This window comes from Pan paniscus, chromosome 19 (genome assembly GCF_029289425.2).
Source record: "Pan paniscus chromosome 19, NHGRI_mPanPan1-v2.0_pri, whole genome shotgun sequence".
Classification (NCBI taxonomy): Eukaryota; Metazoa; Chordata; class Mammalia; order Primates; family Hominidae; genus Pan; species Pan paniscus.
In genome coordinates, this window is record NC_073268.2 from 10,982,582 (window position 1) to 11,010,199 (window position 27,618).

General features: G+C 40.9%; 2 protein-coding genes and 1 pseudogene across 10 annotated transcripts in view; 1 reads left to right on the forward strand and 2 right to left on the reverse strand.

Annotated features, from left to right (window-relative positions):
* SPATA22 (spermatogenesis associated 22) overlaps window positions 1-27,618 on the reverse strand; it is a 411,549-nt gene that overhangs the window by 270,748 nt on the left and 113,183 nt on the right. The window lies entirely within an intron of this gene.
* LOC100988968 (UV excision repair protein RAD23 homolog B-like) lies at window positions 5,814-10,554 on the forward strand (annotated as a pseudogene).
* Window positions 19,708-27,040, reverse strand: LOC100988646 (olfactory receptor 1E1). Its single transcript, XM_055101373.2, has one exon. It carries the CDS (start codon window positions 26,939-26,941, stop codon window positions 25,997-25,999), a length of 945 nt encoding a protein of 314 aa, XP_054957348.1. The 5' UTR covers window positions 26,942-27,040; the 3' UTR covers window positions 19,708-25,996.

Here is a 27,618-nt window from a genome sequence, read left to right on the forward strand (position 1 = left end):
CCTGTAATCCCAGAACTTTGGGAGGCCGAGGCAGGTGGATCACCTGAGGTCAGAAGTTCAAGAGCAGCCTGGCCAACATGGTGAAACCCTGTCTCTACTAAAAATACAAAAATTAGCTGAGTGTGGTGAAGGGCGCCTGTAATCCCAGCTACTGGGGAGGTTGAGGCAGGAGAATCACTTCAACCCGCGAGGTGGTGGAGGTTGCAGTGAACCGAGATTGTACCACTGCATTCCAGCCTAGGCGACAGAGTGAGACTCTGTCTCAAAAAAAATAAAAACAAAAAAGCTAACATTTAGTGAGGAACTGTTACATGGCAAGCACTTTTAAAAAGAATATAATCACAAAGGAAGATTTTTTAAATCTTTCTAAAACTTCTCAAGTAAATTTAAAAATCAAAATAAGACTTTTCTACGCGAAGACAAACTGCAAAACCTGGCTCAATATATACAATGTCTGACTAGACCATTAAAATAAATATTTGAGAAGGGAAAACTTAGACTAATAATATAAAATAAGCCAACAAATTATCTCTAATGAAAGTCTTGAAGCCGACAAGCATATGAAAACATCTTCAACATTATTATTCATCAGGGAAATACAAATTAAAATCATAAGATACTACTACATACCCATCAGAATAGCTAGAAACAAAAGATTGATAGTATCAAATGTTAGCAAGGATGTGGAGCAATTAACACCCTCATATATTGCTAGTAAGAATGTAAAAGAATAAACCTGTTCTACGAACTGTTTGCAGTGCCCAAAGTTTTAATATTTACCCAGCCTACAGCCCAGAAATTTTGCTCCTGAAGTACCCAAAATAAATGAAAACAAAAGATGTGTATTAGAATTCTCACAGAGGCTTCAGTCATAGTAGCTAAAACTGAAAAACCCAAATGTTCATCAGCAGAAAGAATAAGTACTGTGGCATAATCATTTCAATGGCATACTATGTAGCAGTGAAAAAGATTGAACTCTGATGATTCACACGACACAGATAAATCTTTAAAACATTATGATGAGTAAAAGAATCCAGAAAAAAAATATTGTATGATTCCATCTATTCAAAGTTCATGAGCTGGCAAATTTCTCTCTGGCAGTAGAAACCAGAGTAGTCATTACCTCTGGATGTGGGTGGGGACTCACAAGGAGGGGGCACAAGGAAAATTTCTGAAGTGACATAAATCCTCTATATCTTGATCTGTACAGTGGTCACACGGGTGTCAAATTCAGCAAGCTGTACACTTAAGATTCGTGCACTATATTTAAATTATATTACAGTAAAAAAATCCTTGGGTGAGGAAGCTTTCTGGGTTTTTCAAAATTTCAAGGACCAAATACTCCCCTTTTCAGACGCTCATGGAATAATCCCCAGGCTCTATATAATTCATTCCAGAACCAAAAATTAAGTAAAATTAAAATAGCTAACTAATTTACTGAAGAAGAAAAATACAAGACACAAATACAATTATAGACCAGTTCTAGCTGTGAAATTGATATCAAAATGATGTCTAAAGCACAAATAATCCCATCTTTTCATATTTGAAATCACACTAATATGTTCAATTTAAACATTTAGGATTACCTCATCAGAGGCAAAAAGGCTTCTTAAAAAATCAATACCAGTTCCTGATCAAAGCTCAGAATAAAATAAAAAGCTACTTCTTTAACAAAATGTGTTAGAGTCAGCCAAGGCTGTATCTTATCCTCTCTCTGGATGAGAACATTCTTTAATTCTCTAAATGGCAATAAAATGGAAATTATAGGACCCCTAGGTAATCCTATTAAAGCATTTTGCTCTCCCTTTATTCTTTATCAACTATAATACCAGGTATAATGTACACTGCTCCCAGCGAGGATTCTTCAATGCTTCAAACAGCTTCAGTGCCTCTGAACTCAGCAGTGGATTGCTTGCCCTGGACCTACCATCTAAGTCTCTGATAGCAGCACTGAATGACTGCTGGCAATGGAACAGGTTGTTCTCCTATTTATTTATTTATTTATTTAGAGACAGGGTCTTGCTCTGTCACCCAGGCTGGAGTGCAATGATATAATCTCAGCTCACTGCAACCTCCGCCTCTCAGGTTCAAGCGATTCTTTTCTCTCAGCCTCATGAGTAGCTGGAATTACAGGCATGTGCCACCACATTGGGCTAATTTTTTAAATTTTTAGTAGAGACAGGGTTTCACCATGTTGGCCAAACTGGTCTCGAACTCCTGGCCTCAGGAATTACAAGTGTGAGCCACTGCACCTGGCCTGTTCTATTTTTAACAGCTTCACTCAGGACAGGTCATACGGACATTGAAACAGCCTTTCCTTTTATCTTGATTAGGACACTGATAGGACAAATCAGCAAGCAAGGATTAACTCTTTTTTCTTTTTCTTTTTTTCTTTTTTTATTTTTTTGAGATGGAGTCTTACTCTGTCGCCCAGGCTGGAGTGCAGTGGCATGATCTCAGCTCACTGCAACCTCTGCTTCCCGGGTTCAAGCAATTCTCCTGCCTCAGCCTCCTGAGTAGCTGGGACTACAGGCACATGCCACCACACCCAGCTAATTTTTGTATTTTTAGTAGAGAAGGGGTCTCACCATGTTGGTCAGGATGGTCTCGATCTCTTGACCTCGAAATCCACCTGCCTTAACCTCCCAAAGTGCTGGGATTATGGGTGTGAGCCACTGTGCCTGGCCAAGCAAGCATTATTTCTAAACCAGAGACTTTGAACAGGGATTTGCAATTACTTCACAGTCTTCTGCCTCATAAATATGAAGCCTATTTCTTGGAAAAGGTTTAGAGACAGTGGTGTCCTTGCTTAAGCACAATAGTTGGTCAATTCTGACTGATTTGAGAACCACAATTCTTAAATTGGATGTCTCAGGCCCTAAGAAGGGCATTTTTCTGAGAATTTCCCAAAATATATAATTTTAAAATTATAAAGAGTCAACATCACGCGTAATAGTGAAAATTTTAAACTATCAAAATTTTGATGGGGGTGGAGTTGGTGAGATGTTGGTCAAAAGGTGCAGAATTTCAGATAGTATTCCTCCTATCTAGGAGGAATAAATTTAAGAGATTTATCATACAAAATGGTGACTGTAGTTAACAATATATTGTATTCTTGAAAAATACTAAGAGAGTAGATGTAAAGTGTTCTAACCACAAAAAAATGATAACTATGTGAGGTAATGTATATGTTAATTAGCTAGATTTGGTCATTCTGCAGCATATACATCCTTTAAAGTATCACGTGCATGATCAATACATACAATTTTATCTCTCAATTCGAAAAAAAAATGCATCAGAAAAAATAATTTTGGAAGCAATCAAAATGGAGAATGTTAATCAAAAGCAGCATTGTCCACTAGTAATAAAATGTAAGTCACAAATGTGAGTCAGATAAGTAATTTTAAATTTTCAATAATCACATTTTAAAAGGCAGAAAAAGCCAGGCACACACCTGTAGTCCCAGCTGCTCAGGAGACTGAGGGAAGAGGATTGCTTGAGCCCAAGAGTTCAAAGCTGTAGTTCACTATGATCATGTATGTGAATAGCCACTGAACTCCAACCTTGGCAGCATAGCAAGACACCATCTCTAAAAATATTAAATGTCTTTTTCCTTTCTTTTTAGAAGCAGATGAAATTAATGTTAATAACTTTATGTGGTATAAATACACCACGGAATATTACTTAGCCATAGAATAGAATGAAATAATGGCCTTCACAGAAACTTGGCTGGAGCTGGAGGCCGTTATTCTAAGTGAAGTAACTCAGGAATGGAAAAACAAATATTGTATGTTCTCACTTATAAGTGGGAGCTAAGCCATGAGGATGCAAAGGCATAAGAATAATAATGGACTCTAGGGACTCCAAGGTGAAGGATGGGATGGGGTTTGTTAAGAATAAAAAGTTCCTAGTTACTCTTCACAGTTTCTCTTTGTAAAGAACAGTAAATGTTTAAAATGATAGTTCCTCTTAAAAGTTCCTTCAAGTTTTCGTTGCTTGCTTTTTATGTTACATACCAATGAATCTTTTATTTTACTGATGACTTTCTGTTATACCCCAGATAGCTGTTGTAAATAGTAAGGGAATGAGTATATCCTATGTCCTTGTACTTTAACCAGGACCTAAGTTGTTTGTTCTAGTCACCAGTCTGCCTAGACATGCCCGGACATGCCCAGACATGCTCCAGCTTGCAGCCTATGCCTGTTCCTTATTTGGAAATGTTATTGTCATCCTAGCTTTCCATAAGCAATCCCCCTTCCCTTCTTTGTTCCCCTTTGCACCTTTACCTATTTAGGAAAGTCTTAAGTTTTTATCCAATCGGGATCAGTCTAGATTGTGTGGTCCAGCTCCAGCCAATGGAGACAGGACACAGCAGTAGGGACCCAATGCATCAGGTATAAGAATCCCTGCTTTCCTTTGTTTGGTGTGCTCTCGTGGCAGTCTGGTTTGTGAGCAGCACCCTTCTGCAGAAGTAAAATTGCCTTGCTGAGAAATCCTTTGTTCAAGTGCTCATGTTCTTTGTGACGCCAAGCTTTCATTTCCAACAGGGCGACGGATAAAAAAACTACATATTGAGTATTGTGTACACTGCTCAGGTGACAGGTGCACCAAAATCTCAGAAATCACTAAAGAACCTATCCATGTAACCAAAAACCACCTATACCTCAAAAACTATTGAAATTTAAAATAATAATTTTTTTTTAAAAAATGACATTTTATTTAAGTGAATATATCAAAAATATTTCAACAAATAACCAATATTTAAAATTATTAATGCTATAGTGTACATCTGTTTTTCATGCTATCTTCAAAATCCAGTATGTTTTTTATGCTCACAGCACATCTCCGTTTGAACTAGCCTCTTTCAAGTGCTCAACAGCCACATGTGGCTACTATGTTAGCCAGCACAGATGTCCAGCAGATCTAAGGTACAGCTTCTCCATGGCCTATTCTGTATCCAGTTAAAATGAAATGTAAACATTTTAAAGGGAGTAACAGGGCTGAAAAATGGAAACTAGTAGGCTGGTGGCTCACGCCTGTAGTGGTGGCTCCAAGCACTTTGGGAAGCCAAGGGGGGCAGGTCACCTGAGGTCAGGAGTTCGAGACCAGCTTGGCCAACATGGCAAAACCCCATCTCTACTAAAAATACAATAATTAGCTGTGCATGGTGGCGGGTGTCTGTAATCCCAGCTACTTGGGAGGCTGAGGCACAAGAATCACTTGAACCTAGGAGGTGGAGGTTGCAGTGAGCCAAGATTGTGCCATTGCACTCCAGCCTGGGTGACAGAGCAAGACTCTGTCTCAAAAAGAAAAGAAAATAAACAAGTGCCATTAGCATGCCAAGTTTTGAGAAATCTCTGGATCATATGAAGCCAATGGGAATCAGACTGAGGAAAAGTTAATCAGGGTAATTGGCTCTCACACAACACAAGCAAAGGAGAGGCCTCCCTAGAAAATGAATGGCCCATTTTCCCCAGAACCGCTAGAATGCCCTCCAATCCAGAAAACAAAAATAGATGGTGTGGCCCGGGCCCTGGCTGGAGAAGAGGCCACTGGGCTGGGTGAATGTGACAAGCCCCCACCCCCACCACCTTCCTTCGAAGAGCACGAGAAGCGTGGGTGACCCTGAGGCCCTTCCAGGCCCCAGACCCCACCCAGCAGTACCACAGCCAAGCTGGCAGCGGCACTAGGCAGGTCACACTGAAGACCCTCCAGCAGTGGACCTTCCAGATAGACATCGACCCTGAGGAGACGGTGAAAGCACTGAATCTGAAAAAAGGGAAAGATGCCTTTCCTGTAGCAGGTTAAAATTAATTTAGACAGGCAAAATGCTCAGTGATGATACTGCTCTCAGAGAATATAAAATTGATCAGAAAAACATTGTGGTGGTGATGGTGACAAAACCCAAAGCAGTGTCAACACCAGCACCAGCTAAAACTCAGCAATCCACACCTGCCACCACTATGCATTACTTATTTCCTCCACTGTGCACTACTTCCTCCACTGTGCACCACTTCCCTCACTGTGACCACTTACCCCACTGTGCATTACTTCCTCCGCTGTGCACCACTTCCCCCACTGTGCATTACTTCCTCCACTGTGCATTACTTCCCACTGTGCATTACTTCCCCCACTATGCGTTACTTCCCCCACTGTGCACTACTTCCCCGACTGTGCACTACTTCCCCCACTGTGCACTACATTCTCCACTGTGCAGTACTTCCTCCACTGTGCAGTACTTCCTCTGCTGTGCAGTACTTCAGCCACTATGCATTACTTCCTCCACTGTGCATTACTTCCTCCACTGTGCAGTACTTCAGCTACTATGCATTACTTCCCACTGTGCATTACTTCCCCCACTATGCGTTACTTCCCCTGCTGTGCACCACTTCCCCCACTGTACACCACTTCCTCCACTGTGCAGTAGTTCCTCCACTGTGCAGTACTTCAGCCACTATGCATTACTTCCTCCACTGTGCATTACTTCCTCCACTATGCACTACTTCCTCCACTGTGCATTACTTCCTCCACTGTGCATTACTTCCCCCACTATGCATTACTTCCCCCACTGTGCACTACTTCCCCCACTGTGCACTACTTCCCCCACTGTGCACTACTTCCTCCACTGTGCATTACTTCCTCCACTGTGCACTACTTCCTCCACTGTGCATTACTTCCTCCACTGTGCATTACTTCCTCCACTGTGCAGTACTTCCTCCACTGTGCACTACTTCCTCCACTGTGCATTACTTCCTCCACTGTGCATTACTTCCTCCACTGTGCAGTACTTCCTCCACTGTGCACTACTTCCTCCACTGTGCATTACTTCCTCCACTATGCATTACTTTCTCCACTGTGCAGTACTTCTTCCACTGTGCACTACGTCCTCCACTGTGCAGTAGTTCCTCCCCTGTGCAGTACTTCCTCCGCTGTGTATTACTTCCTCTGCTGTGCAGTACTTCAGCCACTATGCATTACTTCCTCCATTGTGCAGTACTTCCTCCGCTGTGCACTACTTCTTCCACTATGCATTACTTCCTCCACTGTGCAGTACTTCCTCCACTATGCATTACTTCCCCCACTATGCATTACTTCCTCCACTGTGCATTACTTCCTCCACTGTGCAGTACTTCCTCTGCTGTGCACTACTTCCTCCACTGTGCAGCGCTTCCTCCTCTATGCATTACTTCCTCCACAGCAACAACTGTGGCTCAGGTTCCACCCTGTCCCTGCTTTGTTTCCCAGTTCCACACCTGCATCCATCACTCCAGCATCAGTGACAGCATCTTCTGAACCTGCATCTGCTAATGCAACTAAACAAGAGAAAGCTGCAGAAAAGCCAGCAGAGAGGCCAGTGGCCACTAGCCCAACATCAACTGACAGGACATCAGAAGATTCTTTTCATCAAACCCTTCTGAAGATGCGACACGTGCACCTGTGACAGGTCAGTCTTAGGAGAATATGGTAACTGTAATCATGTCAATGGGCATGAAGGAGAGCAAGTAATTGCAGCCCTGAGAGCCAGATTCCACAACCCTGACAGACCAATGGCGAATCCCTGAAGATGGAGAAAGTCACGCTATGGTTGACCCCCCTCAAGCAGCTAGTACCAGGCCTCCTCAGTCTTCATCAGTGGCTGCAGCTGCAGCAACTATGACAGCTACGACTACACCCCCTGGAATTCTTACAGAATCAGCTTCAGTTTCAGGACACACCCTGGAATTTTTACAGAATCAGCCTCAGTTTCAACAGATGAGACAAATTATTCAACAGAATCCTTCCCTGCCTCCATCATGACTACAACAGATAGGTCCAGAAAATCCTCAATTACTGCAGCAAATTAGCCAACACCAGGAGCATTGTATTCAGATGTTAAACGAACCAGTTCAAGAAGCTGGTGTTCAGCACTTTGGGAGGCTGAGGCGGGCAGATCACTTGAGGTCAAGAGTTCGAGACCAGCCTGGCCAACATGATGAAACCCCGTCTCTACTAAAAATAAATACAAAAATTAGCCAACACCTGGAGCATTTTATTCAGATGTTAAATGAACCAGTTCAAGAAGCTGGTGTTCACTTCTACACTGCTGGTGGGAATGTAAACTAATACAGCTGCTACAGAAAACAGTGTGGAGTGTCCTTAAAGAACTAAAAGTAGAACTACTATTTGATCCAGCAATCCCCACTACTGGGTGTCTTGCCCAGAGGAAAAGAAGTCATTATTCGAAAAAGATACTTGCACACGCATGTTTATAGCAGCACAATTCACAATTACAAAATCATGGAATTTTGCACAGCCGTAAAAAGGAATGAATTAGTATTTGTGGTGACCTGGATGAGATTGGAGACTATTATTCCTTTTTTTTTTTTTTTTTTTTTTCCCGAGACGGAGTCTCGCTGTCGCCCAGGCTGGAGCGCAGTGGCGCGATCTCGGCTCACTGCAAGCTCCACCTCCCGGGTTCACACCATTCTCCTGCCTCAGCCTCCCAAGTAGCTGTGACTACAGGCGCCCGCCACCACGCCTGGCTAACTTTTGTATTTTTAGTAGAGACGGGGTTTCACTGTGTTAGCCAGGATGGTCTCGATCTCCTGACCTCGTGATCCGCCCGCCTCAGCCTCCCAAAGTTCTGGGATTACAGGCGTGAGCCACCGTGCCTGGCCGATTGGAGACTATTATTCTAAAGGAAATAACTCAGGAATGGAAAACCAAACATCGTATGTTCTCACTCATAAGTAGGAGCTAACCTATGAGGACGCAAAGGCATAAGAATGATACTATGGACTTTGGGGACTCAGGGGAAAGTCGGGGTGGGGGGGCCAGGGATAAAAGACTACAAATAAGGTGCACTGTATACTGCTCGGGTGATGAGTGCACCAGAATCTCACAAATCACCACTAAAGAACTTACTCTTGTAACCAAGTACCACCTGTACCCCAATAACTTATGGAAAGATTAAAACAATAAAAAGTTTAAAAAATAAATAAAAATAAAATTAAATTCCTTTCATTAAAAACAAAGAAGTCGGTGTTCCAGGAGGAAGAGGTGGCAGTGGCAGTGGAGGAATTGCAGAACCTGCAAGAGTCCCATGAACTACATTCCAGTAATGCCTCGGGAAAAAGAAGCTAGAGAAAGGTTAAGGGCGTTAGGATTTCCTGAAGGATTTGTGATACAAGCACATTTTGCTGGTGAGAAGAATGAGAGTTTGGCGGCCAATTTTCTTCTACAGCAGAACTTTGATGAAGACTGAAAGGGACTTTTCTGTATCTCACACGTCACACCAGTCCGTTACACTCACTTGTCCACTGGATTGTCTGGGATGAGTTGGGCTCATCTCCACAATACTTGGTATAAGGAGGTAGATTGTTGAGGGTGGGGAAGGACGGATGTAGGATATAGGGCAGGGATAAATACACTGCATGTCTCTTCAGTTAGCAGATGCCACAACTCCACACAGGGTGTAAAATATTATACAAACAAAAATCAGTTTTTGCAGGTCTTTATTTCTTCTGTAAAACAGCAGGTAATTTTTCCTAGGTTTCAGTCTTTTTAGTGTACCAGACCCAGAAACGTAGTGTAATGCCCTGCTTTATATTTCTTTGACTTAACATTGGTTTCAGAAAGAATCTTAGCTATCTGGAATTTACAGTCTCTGTTTCATGGCAACACTGGATAATGGCTTTGTGAAATTAAAAAATAAATTGTAGCAACTCTAAACAGAAATGCCAAATTATCGATAGTTAATTGTTGCCACTTCAAAATGAGTATAAAATTAATGTGTAAGGAAGCATATTCTTTCATGTTAACTACTTGGGGTGGGAGGAGAGAAAGGGAATCTTTTCTTAGAACAAAAATAATGACTGCTATTTTAAAATTTCTTGATCATTGAATGTGAGATCCTTCTAACATGACTTGAAAAGCTGTGTGAGTATAGGCACAGTTATTTTTCTGTTTACATTTTTTGTTTGTTTGTTTGTTTTGGGGGAAAATTGGTAGGTGTCTAATTACTGTTTACTTCATTGTTATGTTGCAGTAAAAGTTTTTTTGGTTTTTGGTTTTTTTGGAGACACAGTCTTGCTGTGTCCCCAGGCTGGAGTGCAATGGTGCAATCTCGGCTCACTGCAACCTCCGCCTCCCGGTTCAAGTGATTCTCCTGCCTCAGCCTCCTGAGTAGCTGGGACTACAGGTGAGCGCCACCACGCCCAGCTAATTTTTGTATTTTGAGTAGAGATGGGGTTTCACCATGTTGGCCAGGATGGTCTCGATCTCTTGACCTCGTGATCCACCCGCCTCAGCCTCCCAAATGCTGGGATTACAGATGTGAGCCACCACGCCCGGCCAGTAAACGTTTTAAAACAACCACTGCATGCTTGCTTTTGATGTATCCCTTTGTGAAATCAGCACTTTTGGGGCCGATGGAGAAATGCAGCATTCACTCTCCCTGTCACCTTCCCTTCCCCAACAGGAATATGTTTATCAGCAAGTCAGGAGTCAAACTGCTGCCTTTTTAAAAAACCCACAAATGCTGATTCAGTTCAAAACTAATGCAAATGTTTCAAAACTGCATTTCCGATATTTGTAAATGTGTTTCTTTATGAGATAAGAATGTATTACCATTAAAGTCATTAGTATAATATTGTTTTCAAAAACAGATGGTAGGCCAGGTGTGGTGGCTCACACCTGTAATCCCAGCACTTTGGGAGGTCGAGGCAGGTGGATCACCTGAGGTCGACAGTTTGAGACCAGCCTGGCCAATATGGTGAAAACCCATCTCTGCTAAAAATACAAAAATTAGCTGGTCGTGGTGGCATGCGCCTGTAGTCCCAACTACTTGGGAGGTTGAGACAGGAGAATCGCTTGAACCCAGGAGGCGGAGGTTGCAATGAGCCAAGATGGCACCACTGCATTCCAGCCTGGGTGACAGAGTGAGACTCCATCTCAAAAAAAAGTTGGTGGACAAAACTATAATCCAGCATCTTCTATTGCATTAGAAAGACTGGTGAAATCTTTTGGAAGGGGTGGAAGATGTGGCTGGAAGAGTACTTTGGAAAATACACAATCCAGATATCAAGATATCTCATGGCATATTAAAAGAAAAATCTTAATAGCAAAAAAAAAAAAAAGTAAAGAAAAAGAAAAATTGAGCCATGGGGCCACTGGAGAGTGGAAGGGAGGCAAACGTTGACTCTGAGGACAGAAGCGAATCTCATTTATGAAGACAGAAGTGCTTGGTTAGTACCTGATCCTAGACATCATCCCAGGAATGCTTGGCCCGTTAGGAAAACTGGAGCTTTTGCTGAGACAGGCACCTGATGAAGCCAACAGGGCCAGATACAGAGGGAAACAAAACTCTGGCAAAGGTCAAGTCGTCATGTCCAATGCAGCATCAAAGTCCCCTCATATGATCTTCCTATAACAGTGTTCCACTTTCACAGGGGCTATGGCCCTGCAAGTTCACCACTGGAGGCTGAGGGGATGGTGGACAAAGAAGTGGTGAGGAGTGAGCAAATCAAAAGGCCACCAGAACCCTGGGCACTCGGCAGCTCTCCTGAGCTGTCTCTCCACCGGCTTTACCTAGAGCAGGTAGTGGGCAAAATCCACACACCCACTAGTCACCTGCCTCCTTTTCACTGGTCTGCTCCTAGCACTCGTACTCCAAAGAAAAGCCCAGGCATCTATCCACCCAACCTAGCAGACTCCTTCAGCCACCTGCCTCTGGACACAGTCCACCCAGCCTAGCACGCTCCTTCAGCCACCTGCCTCTGGACAGGGTCCACCCAGCCTAGCACGCTCCTTCAGCCACCTGCCTCTGGACAGGGTCCACCCAGCCTAGCACGCTCCTTCAGCCACCTGCCTCTGGACATGGGAAAGGAGATTACCAGGCAAAACTGATCCAAGCCATGTTACATGCCTGCTTCTGCCCGGGGGCCATCTAATCCCACAGGGGGCGTGCAAACTGCAGAATGGCAGGAAGGTCTGAGTTGCAGTGGAAATTCTCTCGCCATCCACAGGCACTAAACCCTCCCAAAGCTATGGATCCAATTCTTGACACTGGAACTACTGGAAGAGTGGCTCCGCCACTTTGATTCCCTTGTTACCTAGATTAATACTACCCCAACCCCAGGAAAATCATGTCTTCTTTCCCTTTCAAGACTTCATGACCCAGGGGACATTAGTCAGGAAAATAAGAGTTAAAAGGGAATGGAATTAAAAAAGACGTTCTGGGGATATGAGGGGAAGCAGTCGAGATTGGGAGGATTCCTGTATGGCATACGCAGTACTTCAGTGCTCAGTCCCTGGAGCCAGTTGGCCTGAGTTTACTTCACTCCACCCCAAGCAGCTTCATAACTTTGGCCAACACACTTACCTTCTCTTAGTCTGAATTCTCTCATCAGTCTAATGGGAATACAACAAAACCTGACTCATGTTACAGAAAGGAAAAAAAATAAAATAATCCATGTTAAAAAAAAAAAAACCTTACCATATAGTGAGACAAAGTGTGTTGTGGCATTTGTGAGACTTACTACTGTCATCATTCAATTCTATGATGCAGATGTAATATGTTTCCAAGTACCCTTGCCCTGATCTATCCCCAACCCAATGAACCTGGCACCTTAGTGCTAATAAAGAAGGGGTGCAGGAGCACTATGGGATGGAAGAAGCTACTGACCCAGAGGGACAAATTTGAACCCAAACAGCAGGAATTTCCTCTCAAGGTATGAGTTGAATCTATCCCTAAAGACATCAGTATTAAAACAGCTCAATGGAAGGGGAGGAAAACTAACTTTATGAAAAGGAGCTCCCAGGATGATCTTTTACACTCTATGTACCTAGCCCCTAAGCAAAATATTCAGGATCCCAGAGAAGTCAAACTCCATCATCTACTGGCCTGTCACCCTGGAAAATTGCTTAACTTTTCCAACCTTACACTCCATCTTCAGTGACTCTTACACACCTTGCAGAATTCTGGGTTTTGAATGATTGATATTTGCAAAGTATAAAGTACTCTACAAATGTACAGTTAATTAGTTGCTATTAACAGCTCTGGTGATACCCAATTACCTTTAGAGATAGGAGTCACTGTTGACAGTGGAAAACAAGATGATGACTTGTAAATCATCCTGCAAGCATTGCCCTACAGAATACTAACATCTGTAAAGGGGCATTTTAGAATGACTACCCCTTATGAACTCCCTCCCAGCTTCCCCTGCTCATCTGGGTGTGGCTCTGGAGCCTGCTTCTTGTTTCCTGTGTCCACATTGTTCAATTCCAGCTCCCTGCCATTGTCTTCCAACTCCTTTCTTCTACAGTTTTGTGGCCCCTGGGATCCCTGGGTCCCAGAAAAACTTATTAGTAACAAACCAACAAACCCAGTACTTGCTTCCCATTTATCCCTGCACTTTTCTGAGCCACATATCTGAATAAGCTATGCCCAGAGACAGAATTCTGGGTTCACCCCAAATGTGACATTCCCAAGAATGCTTTCTCTGACCCACACTAATATCCCCTTTCTCTATCTTATGCAGTATATGGCAAATTAAAACAGTTATCAGAATCAAATATTGTAGCACTTAATCACCACTGTCTTATGTCATCCAATGATTACTTCCCTATATACAGACCTTCTTTCCTTGGCTGGACTTTAAGCTCCATGATAGTGGGTAATGTGTTGATTGATTCATATAGGAATTACTTTATCATTAGTTCACTAGAGCATTCCTTAGAGAAATATTTGCTAAGTAATTACATGTGCTAGGGACTGAGTCATGTGCTGTGGGAAAAAGGATGGCCAAGGTAGGTATGGTTCCTGGCCTCAGGAAGCTTACAGTCTAGCTGGCAAAGGTGACTACCAAACAAGCTACTAGTAAGTGTCACAAATGTTATCAGAGGAGAAATAAAGGATGCAATGAAACCACATATCAAGGACAACTAACCTTATTCAGAGGGTCAGGGAAGACAGTTTTAAAATGATGTTTAAGCAGAACTTGAGGAGTTTTACAAGAAAAGGGAATGAAAGTATCTAGAAAGCCATGAGGTAAGAGAAAGCTTGGAGGTTTCTCAGAGCAAAGGAAGTTCAGCATGGCTAAGGTGTAGTGGGTGTGCTGGGAGGAAGGCAGAAAATGAGGATGGAGTGGGGAGTTCAGTGATAAAGCTGGAGAGCAGGCAGTCATGTCTTGAAGGGCCATGTAAGTCAAAGTAAGATGCTGGCATTTTACATAGATAGCAATGAGAAATCATTGAGACATTTTAAGTGGATAAGACATGTAATCAAGTTTGCATTTTTAGAAAAATCTCCATGGCTGCTGTATGAAGAATGGACTGAAGGCATTCAAGACCACAGGTAGGGGGCCAGTTGGAAGGGTTCTGCAGATATCTGGAGGAATGTTGAAGTGACAGTGGCCTAAATTTCAATAGTGGCCATGGAGATATAGAAGGGAACAGGTTTAGAAATAATCAGGAGTTAAAATTCAGAAATTGGGGATGGTCTAGACACAGGGAGTGAAGAAAAGGAGTCAAGCATACTTGTGTTGGTACTGTTCCATCTGGCTGTATATATTTCCATCATTCTATTGTATTCCAGTTTACTCATTGTCTATTTCACACTCTTTAATAATAAACTGCCCTGGAATAAATAGTCTCTAATAAACCTTGCACATAACTCTAGCCAATTTCTACCAATTCCCAGAAGTGAAATTTCTGTGTCATAAGGTGCTATGAAATCAAATCCAACAGCATAATAAAAGAATAATATACTGTAACTAAATGGAATTTATTCCAGGAATGCAAGGGTGACTTAATATGAAAATCAATTAATGTCATTTACATTAGGTATTTCTCCACCAATATGGCACATGTATACATATGTAACAAACCTGCACATTTTGCACATGTACCCTAGAACTTAAAGTATAATAAAAAAAAAACAAAGAAGACACACATTACTAATATAAAAAAAAGAAAATCAATTAATGTAATACACCATATTAATGAAACAAAGGGGGAAAAAAACCTCATGTTTATCTCAACGGATACAGAAAAAGCATTAGACAAATCCAACACCCTTTCATGATAAAAACACATAGCACTCTAGGAATAGAAGAGGAATTTCTTCAAAATGGTGAAGGGCTTCTACAGAAAACCCAAAGCTAACTTCATACTCAATGATGAAAGACTGAAAACATTTCCCTTAAGATCAAGAACAAGACAAGGATGCCCACTTTCACCACTGTTATTCAACATAGTATTGGAAGTTCTAGCTAGAGTGATTAGGCAAGAAAAAATTAACAGACATCCAAATTGAAAACGTAGAAGTAAAACTATGTCTATTCACAGAGGTCATGATCCCGTGTATTTAAAATCTCACATAATGAAAAACTATTAAAGCCAGTAAATTAATTCAGCAAATTTGTAGAGTACAAGACCAACACAGAAAATCAGTTGAATTTTTGTACACTAGCAATGAACAACATGAAAAGGAGATTAAGAAAATAATTCCATTTAAAATAGCATCTAAATGAATAAAATATGTATAACCAAGAAGGTGCAAACTTGTACACTGAAAACTATAAAACATTACTGAAAGAAATTTAAATCTTAAATGAATAAAAATAAATATCCTGTTTATGGCTTGGAAGATTTAATATTCTTAAGATAACAATACTACCCAAAGTGACTTATGGATTCAGTGCAATCCCTATCAAAATCTCAATGGTCTTTTCTGCAGAAATGAAAAGGCTGATCCAAAAATGCATATGAAAATTCAAGGGACCTTGAATAACCAAAACAATCTTGAAAAAAAAGAGCAAATTTGGAGGGCTCACTTCCCAATTCCAAAACATACTACAAAGCTATAGTAATCAAAACTGACATAAGGATACACATACAGGTCAGTGGAATAGAATTGAGAATCCAAAAATAAACTCAGGTATCTATGGTCAATTGATTTTTCTACAAGGCTGCCAAGATCATCAATAGGTAAAGAATAGTCTCTTCAACAAATGATGCTGGGACAACTGGATGTCCACATGCAAAAGAATAAAATTGGACCCTTACTTCACACTCTGTACAAAAATTAACTTGAAATGAATCAAAGACTTAAATGTAAGGACTGAAACTATAAAACTCTTAGGAGAAAATGTAAGGGTAAGTCTTCATGACTTTGGATTTGGCAATGGTTCCTTGGATAGGACACCAAAAGCATAAGCAATAGAAGAAATAGATGAATTTAACATTTTTTTACATCAAGGGACACCATCAGCAAGGTCAAAAGACAACCCACAAATGGAAGAAAATATTTGCAAATCATATTTCTGGCACGTAGAATGTATTTTTTAAAACCGTTATAATTTAACAACAAAAAAGCAAACAACCTGGTTTTTTAAATGAGCAAAGGACTTCAACAGACATTTCCCCAAAGAAGATGTACAAATGGCCAAGTACATGAAAAGATTCTCAATATCATTAGCCAACAACTAGGGACATTAAAATATTTAAGGAAAGCTTTTAAAATAGCTAATCACTCACTAGCATGGGTATAATTTTTTAAATGACAAGTAACAAGTGTTGGTGAGAATGTGGAGAAATTGCAGCCCTGGTACATTGCTAGTGGGAAAGTAAAATGATACAGCTGCTATGGAAAGCTATTTTGGCAAATCTTCAAAGAGTTAAAATAGAATTACCTAGTTAAAATAACTAGGACCATGTGACCTAGCAATTCCACACCTAGGTATATACCTAAAAAAATTAGTACTCAAATAAATGTTTGTACATGAATGCTCACAGAAACATTATTCATAATAGCCCCAAAGTAGAAATAGCTATCAGCTGATGATTAGATAAATAAAATGTGGCATATCCATACCACGAAATATTATTCAGCAATAAAATAAAGTGCTGATACATATTGATACATACCACAGTACGAATGAACTTGAAAATATTGTGCTAATTGAAGAAGGTAGTCATAGAAACCACTTATTATACACTTCCATTTACATCATAAAATGTCAAGCATAGGCAAATCCATATAAATATAAAAGTAGATTAGAAATTTCCTAGGCGCCCCGTCCGGGAGGGAGGTGGGGGGGTCAGCCCCCCACCCGGCCAGCCGCCCCGTCCGGGAGGGAGGTGGGGGGGGGTCAGCCCCCCGCCCGGCCAGCCGCCCCATCCGGGAGGGAGGTGGGGGGGGGGTCAGCCCCCCGCCCGGCCAGCCGCCCCGTCCGGGAGGTGAGGGGCGCCTCTGCCCAGCCGCCCCTACTGGGAAGTGAGGAGCCCCTCTGCCCGGCCAGCCGCCCTGTCCGGGAGGGAGGTGGGGGGTCAGCCCCCCGCCCGGCCAGCCGCCCCATCCGGGAGGGAGGTGGGGGGGGGGTCAGCCCCCCGCCCGGCCAGCCGCCCCGTCCGGGAGGTGAGGGGCGCCTCTGCCCAGCCGCCCCTACTGGGAAGTGAGGAGCCCCTCTGCCCGGCCAGCCGCCCTGTCCGGGAGGGAGGTGGGGGGTCAGCCCCCCGCCCAGCCAGCCGCCCCGTCTGGGAGGGAGGTGGGGGGGGGTCAGCCCCCCGCCCGGCCAGCCGCCCCGTCCGGGAGGTGAGGGGCGCCTCTGCCCAGCCGCCCCTACTGGGAAGTGAGGAGCCCCTCTGCCTGGCCACCACCCCATCTGGGAGGTGTACTCAACAGCTCATTGAGAACGGGCCATGAAGACAATGGCGGTTTTGTGGAATAGAAAGGGGGGAAAGGTGGGGAAAAGATTGAGAAATCGGATGGTTGCCGTGTCTGTGTAGAAAGAGGTAGACATGGGAGACTTTTCATTTTGTTCTGTACTAAGAAAAATTCTTCTGCCTTGGGATCCTGTTGATCTGTGACCTTACCCCCAACCCTGCGCTCTCTGAAACATGTGCTGTATCCACTCAGGGTTGAATGGATTAAGGGCGGTGCAAGATGTGCTTTGTTAAACAGATGCTTGAAGGCAGCATGTTCGTTAAGAGTCATCACCACTCCCTAATCTCAAGTACCCAGGGACACAAACACTGCGGAAGGCCGCAGGGTCCTCTGCCTAGGAAAACCAGAGAACTTTGTTCACTTGTTTATCTGCTGACCTTCCCTCCACTATTGTCCTGTGACCCTGCCAAATCCCCCTCTGCGAGAAACACCCAAGAATGATCAATAAAAAATAAAAAATTAAAAATTAAAAAAAAAAAAAAAAAGAAATTTCCTAGGCATGAGTGAGTGGACAGAAGGGCTGGGGAAAATTGAGGAGTGCTATTAATGGGCACAGGATTTCTTTGTGGGTAATAAAAAGGTTTTAGAATTTGTTTTGGTATGTATAGAGAGTATGCACAAAGCCTGTTTTGTATATTCACAGAGTAGTCAAAGCACACTGCTGCCTCCCCCACCAAACTGTCTACAGCTTCAGAGTTGGCTAATATTCTGGGAATTTCCTCCCAAGTCCTAGATTCTAAGTGTTTTAGAACTCTGAAGCCATAAGCTCCTTAGGATCGTAAGCCTGCTTAGGAACTCTGCATGATTTTCCTGATGGCCCATTTTTGAAGAGCACAAATCTGTGAATATACAAAAACTATTTAATTGCAGGCTTTAAATGGGTGAATGGTGTAGTATGTGCATTATATGCTAATAGATCTCTTATAAAATAGGTCCTTATAATTGGGGGAATCTGTACATAGATTGTATGTTAAATATGTGTGTATTAATGCAAATTTTCTTGGGAGTAATAACAGTATTATTAATGTAATCATATTATATAATAAGATAATAACAGTATTGTTAACACAACTGGTACATAACAACGACATTGTAGTTATGTACGAGAATGTTCTTTTGAGGAGATTCAGAACTCTAAATTATATAGTGATGAAGTGTCTTGATGTCTGAACATTATCTCAAGAGGCTCAGCCATTAAAAAAGAATAAAAAAGAAAGAAATAGGGTTGGGGAGAGTATAAATAAGAAAGAGAGGGAGGGAGGGAGGAACAGAGAGAAATTGACATATGCTACAAAAATGAGCAAATGGAATGTGGCCTGATTTGAGAAATTTATGGAGTGTGAGAAAGGGAAACTAATTTGACATTAAGCTTGTAACCTTTGCTTTGAATATCACAGGTTTAATAATGTAGGATTTTTTTTAAATCTATGAGTTCAATCATACATCTCGCTTCTGAAGTGGTAATATTTACATAATTATAATATTATAAATTTTGTTTTCCACTTTTATTTTTAAAAACAAATTTCTCATTTCATGTATATTGATTGTGGCATATAAACTTCAAACTTGCTACAAAATTCTTGGTCTTACTAAAGTGCAGAATAGGGAAAAAAAGAAACAACGATGTTCCAGATATAATAGCAGAAAACTGTTTAGAAATGCAAGTGCAGACTTGAAAATCAAAAGGAAACTTCTGTGCTATAAAAAATTATAATAAAAGTCAGCAAATACAAAAATATAGTCTGACGAAGAAACAATCCTACATGCATCAGTGGGGGGAAAGATGACCATATAAGAAGTAGAGGAAAGAGAGAATATCAGCCTTACTTCAGATTTTTTCACAGCTATTTTGGAAAATGAGTTATAGATGAGAAAACAGATGTCCACAAATTTTTTAATTAGCCAAGTCATCCTTCAGGTATATAAATACATATGCAAAAGAACGATCTAAAATATGTGAAAATTCAATAAATATAACATAGATGTACTAGTCCTTTAAAAATGACTTGATGCAATCCAACCAACCAAGGAATTAGTCAAAATTAAAAACTCAAGAATTTAAAAGTCATAATATTAAAAGGGTGGTATGTAAAACTTTATTTAACAATAATAAAGAAAAATATGTGTTATGGTAATAAATGCAGATAGCATGCTTTATCTTTTAATAACAAAGTTGAATTTAAGGCAAACGGCATTACAGAGACCAAAATTCACTGCTATAATAAAGGAAATAAAAAGATTGTTTTAGGGTAAGGCCAGGTTGGAAAAGACAATATAGGTATAAAAAATATATCAGGAAAAAATGATATGACAGAGATAGAATGATTTTAACATTTTAGTAAGAATAAGTTAAGAAGGAGACATATGGATCAGTAGAATAGAATCCAGAAACAGAACCAACCATCTTGAGTTAATTTTTGTACATGGTGTAAGGAAGGGGTCCAGTTTTAATCTTCCACATTTGGCGAGCCAGTTATCCCAGCACCATTTATTGAATAGGGAATTCTTTCACCATTGCTTGTTTTTGTCAGCTTTGTTGAAGATCAGATAGTTGTAGGTATGCAATCTTATTTCTGGGTTCTGTATTCTCTTCCATTGGTCTATGTGTCTGTTTTTGTACAAGTACCACGCTGTTTTGGTTGCTGTACCCCTGTTGTATAGTCTGAAGTGATGCCTCCAGCTTTGCTCTTTTTGCTTAAGATTGCCTTGACTATTTGGGCTCTTTTTTGACTCCACATGAATTTTAAAATCGTTTTCTCTAGTTCTGTGAAGAATGTCAATGTTTAGTTTAGTTTGTAGGAATAACACTGAATCTATAAATTGCTTTGGGCAGTATAGCCATTTTAATAATATTTATTCTTCCTATCCATGAACATGGAAGTTTTTTCCACTCGTTTGTGTCATCTCTGATTTCTCTGAGCAGTGGTTTGTAGTTCTCCTTGTAGAGACCATTCGCCTCCCTAGTTAGCGGTATTCATAGATATTTTATTCTTTTTGTGGCAGTTGTGAATGGGAGTGGATTCCTGACTTGGCTCTCTGCTTGACTGTTGTTGGTGTATAGGAGAACGCCTGGACACACAGAGAGGAGCAACACACACTGGGGACTATTGGAAGGTAGAGGATGGGAGGAGGGAGAGGATCAGGAAAAATAACTAATGGGTACTAGGCTTACTATCTTGGAGATGAAATCATCTGTACAACAAACCCCCATGATACAAGTTTACCTGTGTAACAAACCTGCACATGTACCCCTGAACTTAAAAGTTAAAAAAAATAGATCCAACTACATATGGTCAATTGACTTTCTACAAGTTACCCAGATAATTAAATAGGGAAAAGGATAGCATTTTTCAACAATTCATGGTCTAAAACTGGATACATCCCCAAAACTATCAAAAGTGAAAGAATGAACAAATCATGGTGTCTTTATACAATGGAATACTACTCAGTAATAAAAAAGTCACTGATCTACACAATTACATGATGAAATCTACAAAACATTATGCAGAGCTGAAGTAGCCAGACACAAAGAGTACATACTAAATGATTCCACTTATGTGAAGTTCAAAGCAGGCAAATCTAATTTGTAATGATATAAATCAGATAGATAAAAATCCGATTAGTGGCAGGAAGAGCTTAATTGCAAGGGTTCCCATTGAATTATGAAGTGATGGAGTTATTCTAGATTTGGATTGGGGTAGAGGTTACATGACATAAAATCCCCTATTCCCACATCCTTGCTATTACCATAGAAGGTCAATCATTGCTAAATTTTCCAAGTATGTGGTCATTCAATAATCCCTTATTGTTTTTCAAGGGTTTTTTGTTTGTTTCTTTTGTTTTGCTTTGCTTTGTTTTGTTTTGTTTCTGTTTTTGTTTTTGAGACAGAGTCTCGCTGTAATGCCCAGGCTGGAGTGCAGTGGCACTATCTCAGCTCACTGCAACCTCCACCTCCTGGGTTGGAGCAATTTTCTTGCCTCAGCCTTTTGAGTAGCTGGGATTATAGGTGCGTGCCACCACACCCAGCTAATTTTTGTATTTTTAGTAGAGACAGGGTTTAACTATATTGACCAGGCTTGTCTTGAACTCCTGACCACGAGTGATCCACCCATCTCAGCCTCCCAAAGTGCTGGGATTACAGGTGTGAGTCAGCGCACCCAGCCTTTTTCAAGTTTTTTTCCTTGTTAACGCTAAAGCTGAACGTCTTCTTATATTGTTTATTCTTTATGAATTTTCTGTTAATATTCTTTGTACATTTTTATTCAGTTGTGTTTTATTTTTATTAGATTATAGGAGCTCTTTGTATATTTTAAATTTCAATCTCGTGTTTATTAGACATGTTATAGCCTGTTACTTCTTTTTCAAATTTCCATTACCTTTTGTCCAGAAAACTTTCCTATTTCTATCTGGTCAAATATGTCGACATTTTTATACAGCTTCTGAGTTTTGCATAAATTATAAATATTATTTTATATTAGAGTATTTTTATAGATTGTAATTTAAGTTTAGCTTTTTAAGACACCTAAAATATAATTCACTGGTACTGTAAAAATTTCATTTAATATTTTCCCATGTCAATTTCCCTGGTAGTGTATCCCTTCTCCCATTGATTTTCTTAATCACAAAATAAATCCTCTGAGTTTTGCATAAATTATAAATATTTTTTATATTAGAGTATTTTTATAGATTGTAGTTTAGGTTTAGCTTTTTAAGCCATCTAAAATATAATTTACTTGTACTGTAAAAATTTCATTTAATATTTTTCCATGTCAATTTCCCTGGTAGTGTATCCCTTCTCCCATTGATTTTCTTAATTACAAAATAAATCCTCACATACACAGGACTATTTTTAATGTTCTTTTCACTCAATTGATCTTTTTTGTCAATTCTTGAATAAATACATACTGTTTTAATTATTGGGTTTTTTCAAGTATGTATTGATACTTGGTAGAAAAAGAACGAATTTATGGTTCCTATTTTTCAAATATTTCTTATAAATTTTACCTATTTTGTCTTTCAAGAGAACTTGAGGATAAACTTGTCCATCTCCACAAAAATAATTCCACTGGGAATTTTATTTGGATTGCATTGAATGTATTTGAGTAGAGTTGCTTTTGTAAAAGTACTGAGGTTTCAAAACATATTAAATGGTACAGTTTTAATTAGACTGATTTTATTGCATAAAAATTAATCTTTAAAAAACTGTTAAAACTGAGGTACCCTTTCGAGTCATTATATATGTTCATTTCTTGTAGTATCTTTTATACCTTTTATTAAATTTTTAAAGGTTTCTTCCTTAGTTCTTGTACTTACTTTTCCTTGCTATTAAGAATTAAATCCATTTTTTATTGATTTTTAAATTGGGTTTTTCTGGCATAAATGAAAGTGATTTAAAGATCAATCTTTTTTCTTGCCTCTAATACCTCTGATGTATTATGCACTGAGAAACTGGTGTTACCCTAATGACCATATGGAGATTAATAAAGTATTTCAGGAAATACTAAATGAAAAAGGTGAAATTCAAAATGGTATATATACACATATAGAAGTGGTTGGTCAGGTAACTGGATGGGAGGAGACATCATAAATACCAATATGGGATCAATGACAAAGAGGAGACTTGGATGGAACATGAAAAGTTTAATGCCGTGCGTGTTGAAACTGAACTGCCCATAGAGTCTCAAGAGGAGGTATCTATTAGGCAGATAAGAAGAACAGTTGGAAGTTCTGGAGAAAGGCTGGGCTTCAGACAGAGCTGTGGAGGTCGGCAGAACATACAGGAGGATGAAAGTGATGGGCTTGGATCCCATCACTTAGAGGGCACAACTAAGAATACAAACTGAGTGGGGCGCAGTGGCTCACGCCTGTAATCCCAGCACTTTGGGAGGCTGAGGTGGGCAGATCACTTGAGGTCAGGACTTCGAGACCACCCTGGTCAACATGGTGAAACTCCATCTCTACTAAAAATATATAAATTAGCTGGGCGTGGAGCGGTGGGGCAGGAGTGGGGGGTGCCTGTGGTCCCAGCTACTCGGGAAGCTGAGGTGGGAGAATCACATGAACCCAGGAGGTGGGAGAATCGTGTGAGCCCAGGAGGCGGAGGTTGCAGTTACCCGAGATGATGCCATTGCACTCCAGCCTGGGCAATAGAGCGAGACTCATTTAAAAAAAAATAAAATTAATAATAATAATAATAATAATAATAATAATAATAAAAGAATACAAATTGACCAATGTTGGAAACTTACGCCACAAGTGGAGTTAAGAGTTTTAAAAAGATCTATATTCCTTTGGGTATATACCCAATAATGGGATTGCTGGGTCAAATGGTATTTCTGGTTCTAGATCCTTGAGGAATCGCCACACTGTCTTCAACAACGGTTGAACTAATTCACACTCCCATGAATGGCTGCTCCCTTTCTTTCTAAAGTGAGAGAAAATGAGAATAAACTGCAGAATCAGATAGTCTGGAATTTTACATAAGCTCAACAATTGACACACTGTGTGATGTAGAAAGTTGCTGAGCTACGTACTTTTCAGCATGTAACACAGTGTTAGCATCTTCTCTACTTCCTGGGATCTGTCATGAGGGTAAAATACAAATAGAAATATGAAGTTCTTTTGTAACATCCAAAATACCAAACGGAAGGGAGACATTCTTTTTATTTCATTTATTTTATTTTTTTTTTTTTTTTTGAGACGGAGTCTTGCTCTGTCCCCCAGGCTGGAGTGCAGTGGCACGATCTCGGCTCACTGCAAACTCCGCCTCCCAGGTTCATGCCATTCTCCTGCCCCAGCCTCCCGAGTAGCTGGGACTACAGGTGCCCGCCACCATGCCTGGCTAATTTTTTGTATTTTTAGTAGAGACGGGGTTTTACCGTGTTAGCCAGGATGGTCTCGATCTCCTGACCTTGTGATCCACCTGCCTCGGCCTCCCAAAGTGCTGGGATTACAGGTGTGAGCCATCACGCCTGGCCAGAAGATAGACATTCCTTAAAACTGAGCTTTTTAAAATTTACCAGCAACTAGCTTCTTTCCTGGTGAAACAAATTTTAGGGCCTCAGGGTATTAGTTAATTCCAGGTAAAGACGAAATACACCGTTGTAGTAAAAGTGTTAGAAAAATGTATTGAAGGTCAGACCAGGTGAGAAAAGTCTATGGAGATGTGAAAATAAATTAGGAGGAGGGAGAAGAGGTAAAATAATGTGAAAATTTGTGCAGGGAGAATATGTAGGAGACACTCAAAGGGCGGCTGGGAGGTTAAGCTGTTTAGATCTTATTTAGCACTAACCTAAGATTATAGAGCACTATTTAGAAATGATTCTATCCATGCACTTTGGAAGGCCTAGGTGAGCGGATCACAAGGTCAGGAGTTCAAGACCAGCCTGGCCAACATGGTGAAACCCCATCTCTAAAAATATAAAAATTAGCCCGACGTGGTGGCATTTGCCTGTAATCCCAGCTACTCAGGAGGCTGAGGCAGGAGAATTGCTTGAACCCAGGAGGCGGGGGTTGCAGTGAGCCAAGATCGTGCCATTGCACTCCAGCCTGGATGACAGAGCAAGACTCAGTCTCATAAATAAATAAATAAATAAATAAAAATAAAATGATTCCACAAGCCAGGCATGGTGCCTCACACCTGTAATCCCAGCACTTTGAAAGTCCAAGGTGGGAGGATCACTTGAGGCCGGGAATTCAAGACCAGCCTGAGAAACTTAGGGAGACCTCATCTCTACAAAAAAATCTTAAAAATTAGCTGGGCGTAGTGGTGCATGCCTGTAGTCCTAGCTACTTGGGAGGCTGAGGCAGGAGAATCCCTTGAGTCCAGAAGGTTGAGGTTACAGTGAGCCACGATTGTGCCACTGCACTCCAGCCTGGGCAACAGAGTGAGACCCTGTGCGAAATAGAAAATAAAAATAAACAAAAAATTTAAAAAAATTTTTAATTAAACAAAAATGATTCTACAATCAAAGCAAAATTCTGAGTAACATAACAAAATCCTGTGATAATTTAAGAATGTGGGGCATGAAGACCATTTAAAACAGTTGTTCTTAAACTATATTTTTCCAAGATCACCTTGGGAAGACAAACAGGAAGTCTTAGCCAGGTCACCAAGACCCTCTTCCCTAGTTCAACTACTCAGCTATGCTTCATCTCCACTACATATTGAAAAATTATGTACGATGCCATTTCAACAAAAGGATGGTGAGGAAATAATTTAGAATAATATTCCAATATTAATATCAATATTTTACTGGATAAACTATGTAATAGCTCCAAGTGTTATCATCAGAGAGAGAAGAAAGTTTTCTTCTGATGAATGACTCTGCTCAGGGCTCCCTTCATGTCTCTGTTCCTCAGGCTGTAGATGAAGGGGTTCAGCATGGGGGTCACCACAGTGTATATCATAGCCATGACAGTGTCCTTTAGAGTAGAACTATTAGCTGATGGGCATAAGTAGAGACCAATAACGGTCCCATAGAACAGTGACACCACAGAGAGGTGGGAGCCACAAGTAGACAAGGCCTTGCAGATACCCTTAGAAGAAGGGACCTTGAGGATGGAGGAGACAATTCTTGCATAGGACCCAAGGATGAGTAGGAATGGGATGACAAGAATGAGCCCTCCCATGATAAATATCACCCATTCATTAACTCGAGTGTCAGAGCAGGCCAGCTTCAGCAGAGCAGACATATCACAGAAAAAGTGGGGGATCACATTGTCTGCACAAAAACACAACCTGGCCATGAGTAAAGTGTGTAACATGGCATGGAAGGTGGTCAGCACCCAGGACAGCGCCACCACAGAGAGACAGAGCATGGGGCTCATGATGGCGGTGTAGTGCAGGGGGAAGCAGATGGCCACATAGCGGTCATAGGCCATGGCCACAAGGAGGAAGCTCTCCAGGTCTCCAAATAATAGGAAGAAGTACATTTGGGTCAGGCAGTCCGCATAGGGGATGGATGGGTCCTGGTTCTGCATGTTCTGTAACAACTTGGGAATGGTCACGGAAGAGAAGCAGAGGTCAGAGAAGGACAAGTTGCTGAGAAACAAATACATAGGCGTGTGGAGATGGGAGTCCAGTCGAATGAGGACAATGATGAGGAGGTTCCCCAGGAGGGTGGTGAGATACATGGCCAAGAACAGGGCATAGCACAGGTTTTGCTGCTCTGGTTGGATGGGCAGGCCCAGGAGCAGGAAGTCTGAGATGCTGGTTTGATTTTGTCCCATCATGCTCTGTCTCCAGTATCTTTAATGGAAAAACAACAGTATCCTTTAAAATCTGAATTTAAAAATGGAGATATTTCTGTGACACTTGGTCTGCTGAGTGTTCTACGAAAATTATTTAACTGACATTATAATAATTATCATCTCTATACCACAAATATCTATAATTAGAATCTCTATAATCAGAAATGACTTATTTAACTTTATCTTTTTTCTCTTCATTTATCTTTAACATGTAACAATATTCCATCCTTTCTAAAACACTCATCTATTTACTTCTGAAACATAAAATGTGTTGGGTTCTCTCTTACCTGCCTGATCAGTAACTGCAGTTGGCTCCTCCTCTGTCAGTATCTTACATGTTGATATTCCTCAGGGATTTTTCTAAACTTCATTTTTTTATATAATTCTGCATAATGGCCAATAAAAACACATCTACTCCAGTGGCTTTAATTGCCATTTAAAACTCAGGTGTAGGCTGGGCGCAGTAGCTCACACCTGTAATCCCAGCACTTTGGGAGGCTGAGGTGGGTGGATCACCTGAGGCTAGGAGTTTGAGACCAGCCTGGCCAACATGGTGAAACCTTGTCTCTACTAAAAATACAAAAAGTAGCCTGGTGTGGTGGCGGGTGCCTGTAATTCAGCTACTCAGGAGGCTGAGGCAGGAGAATTGCTTGAACCTG

Bases quoted from the DNA above. Each gene is read 5' to 3' on its own strand.
- LOC100988646 (XM_055101373.2), bottom strand. From the start codon at position 26,941: ATGATGGGACAAAATCAAACCAGCATCTCAGACTTCCTGCTCCTGGGC.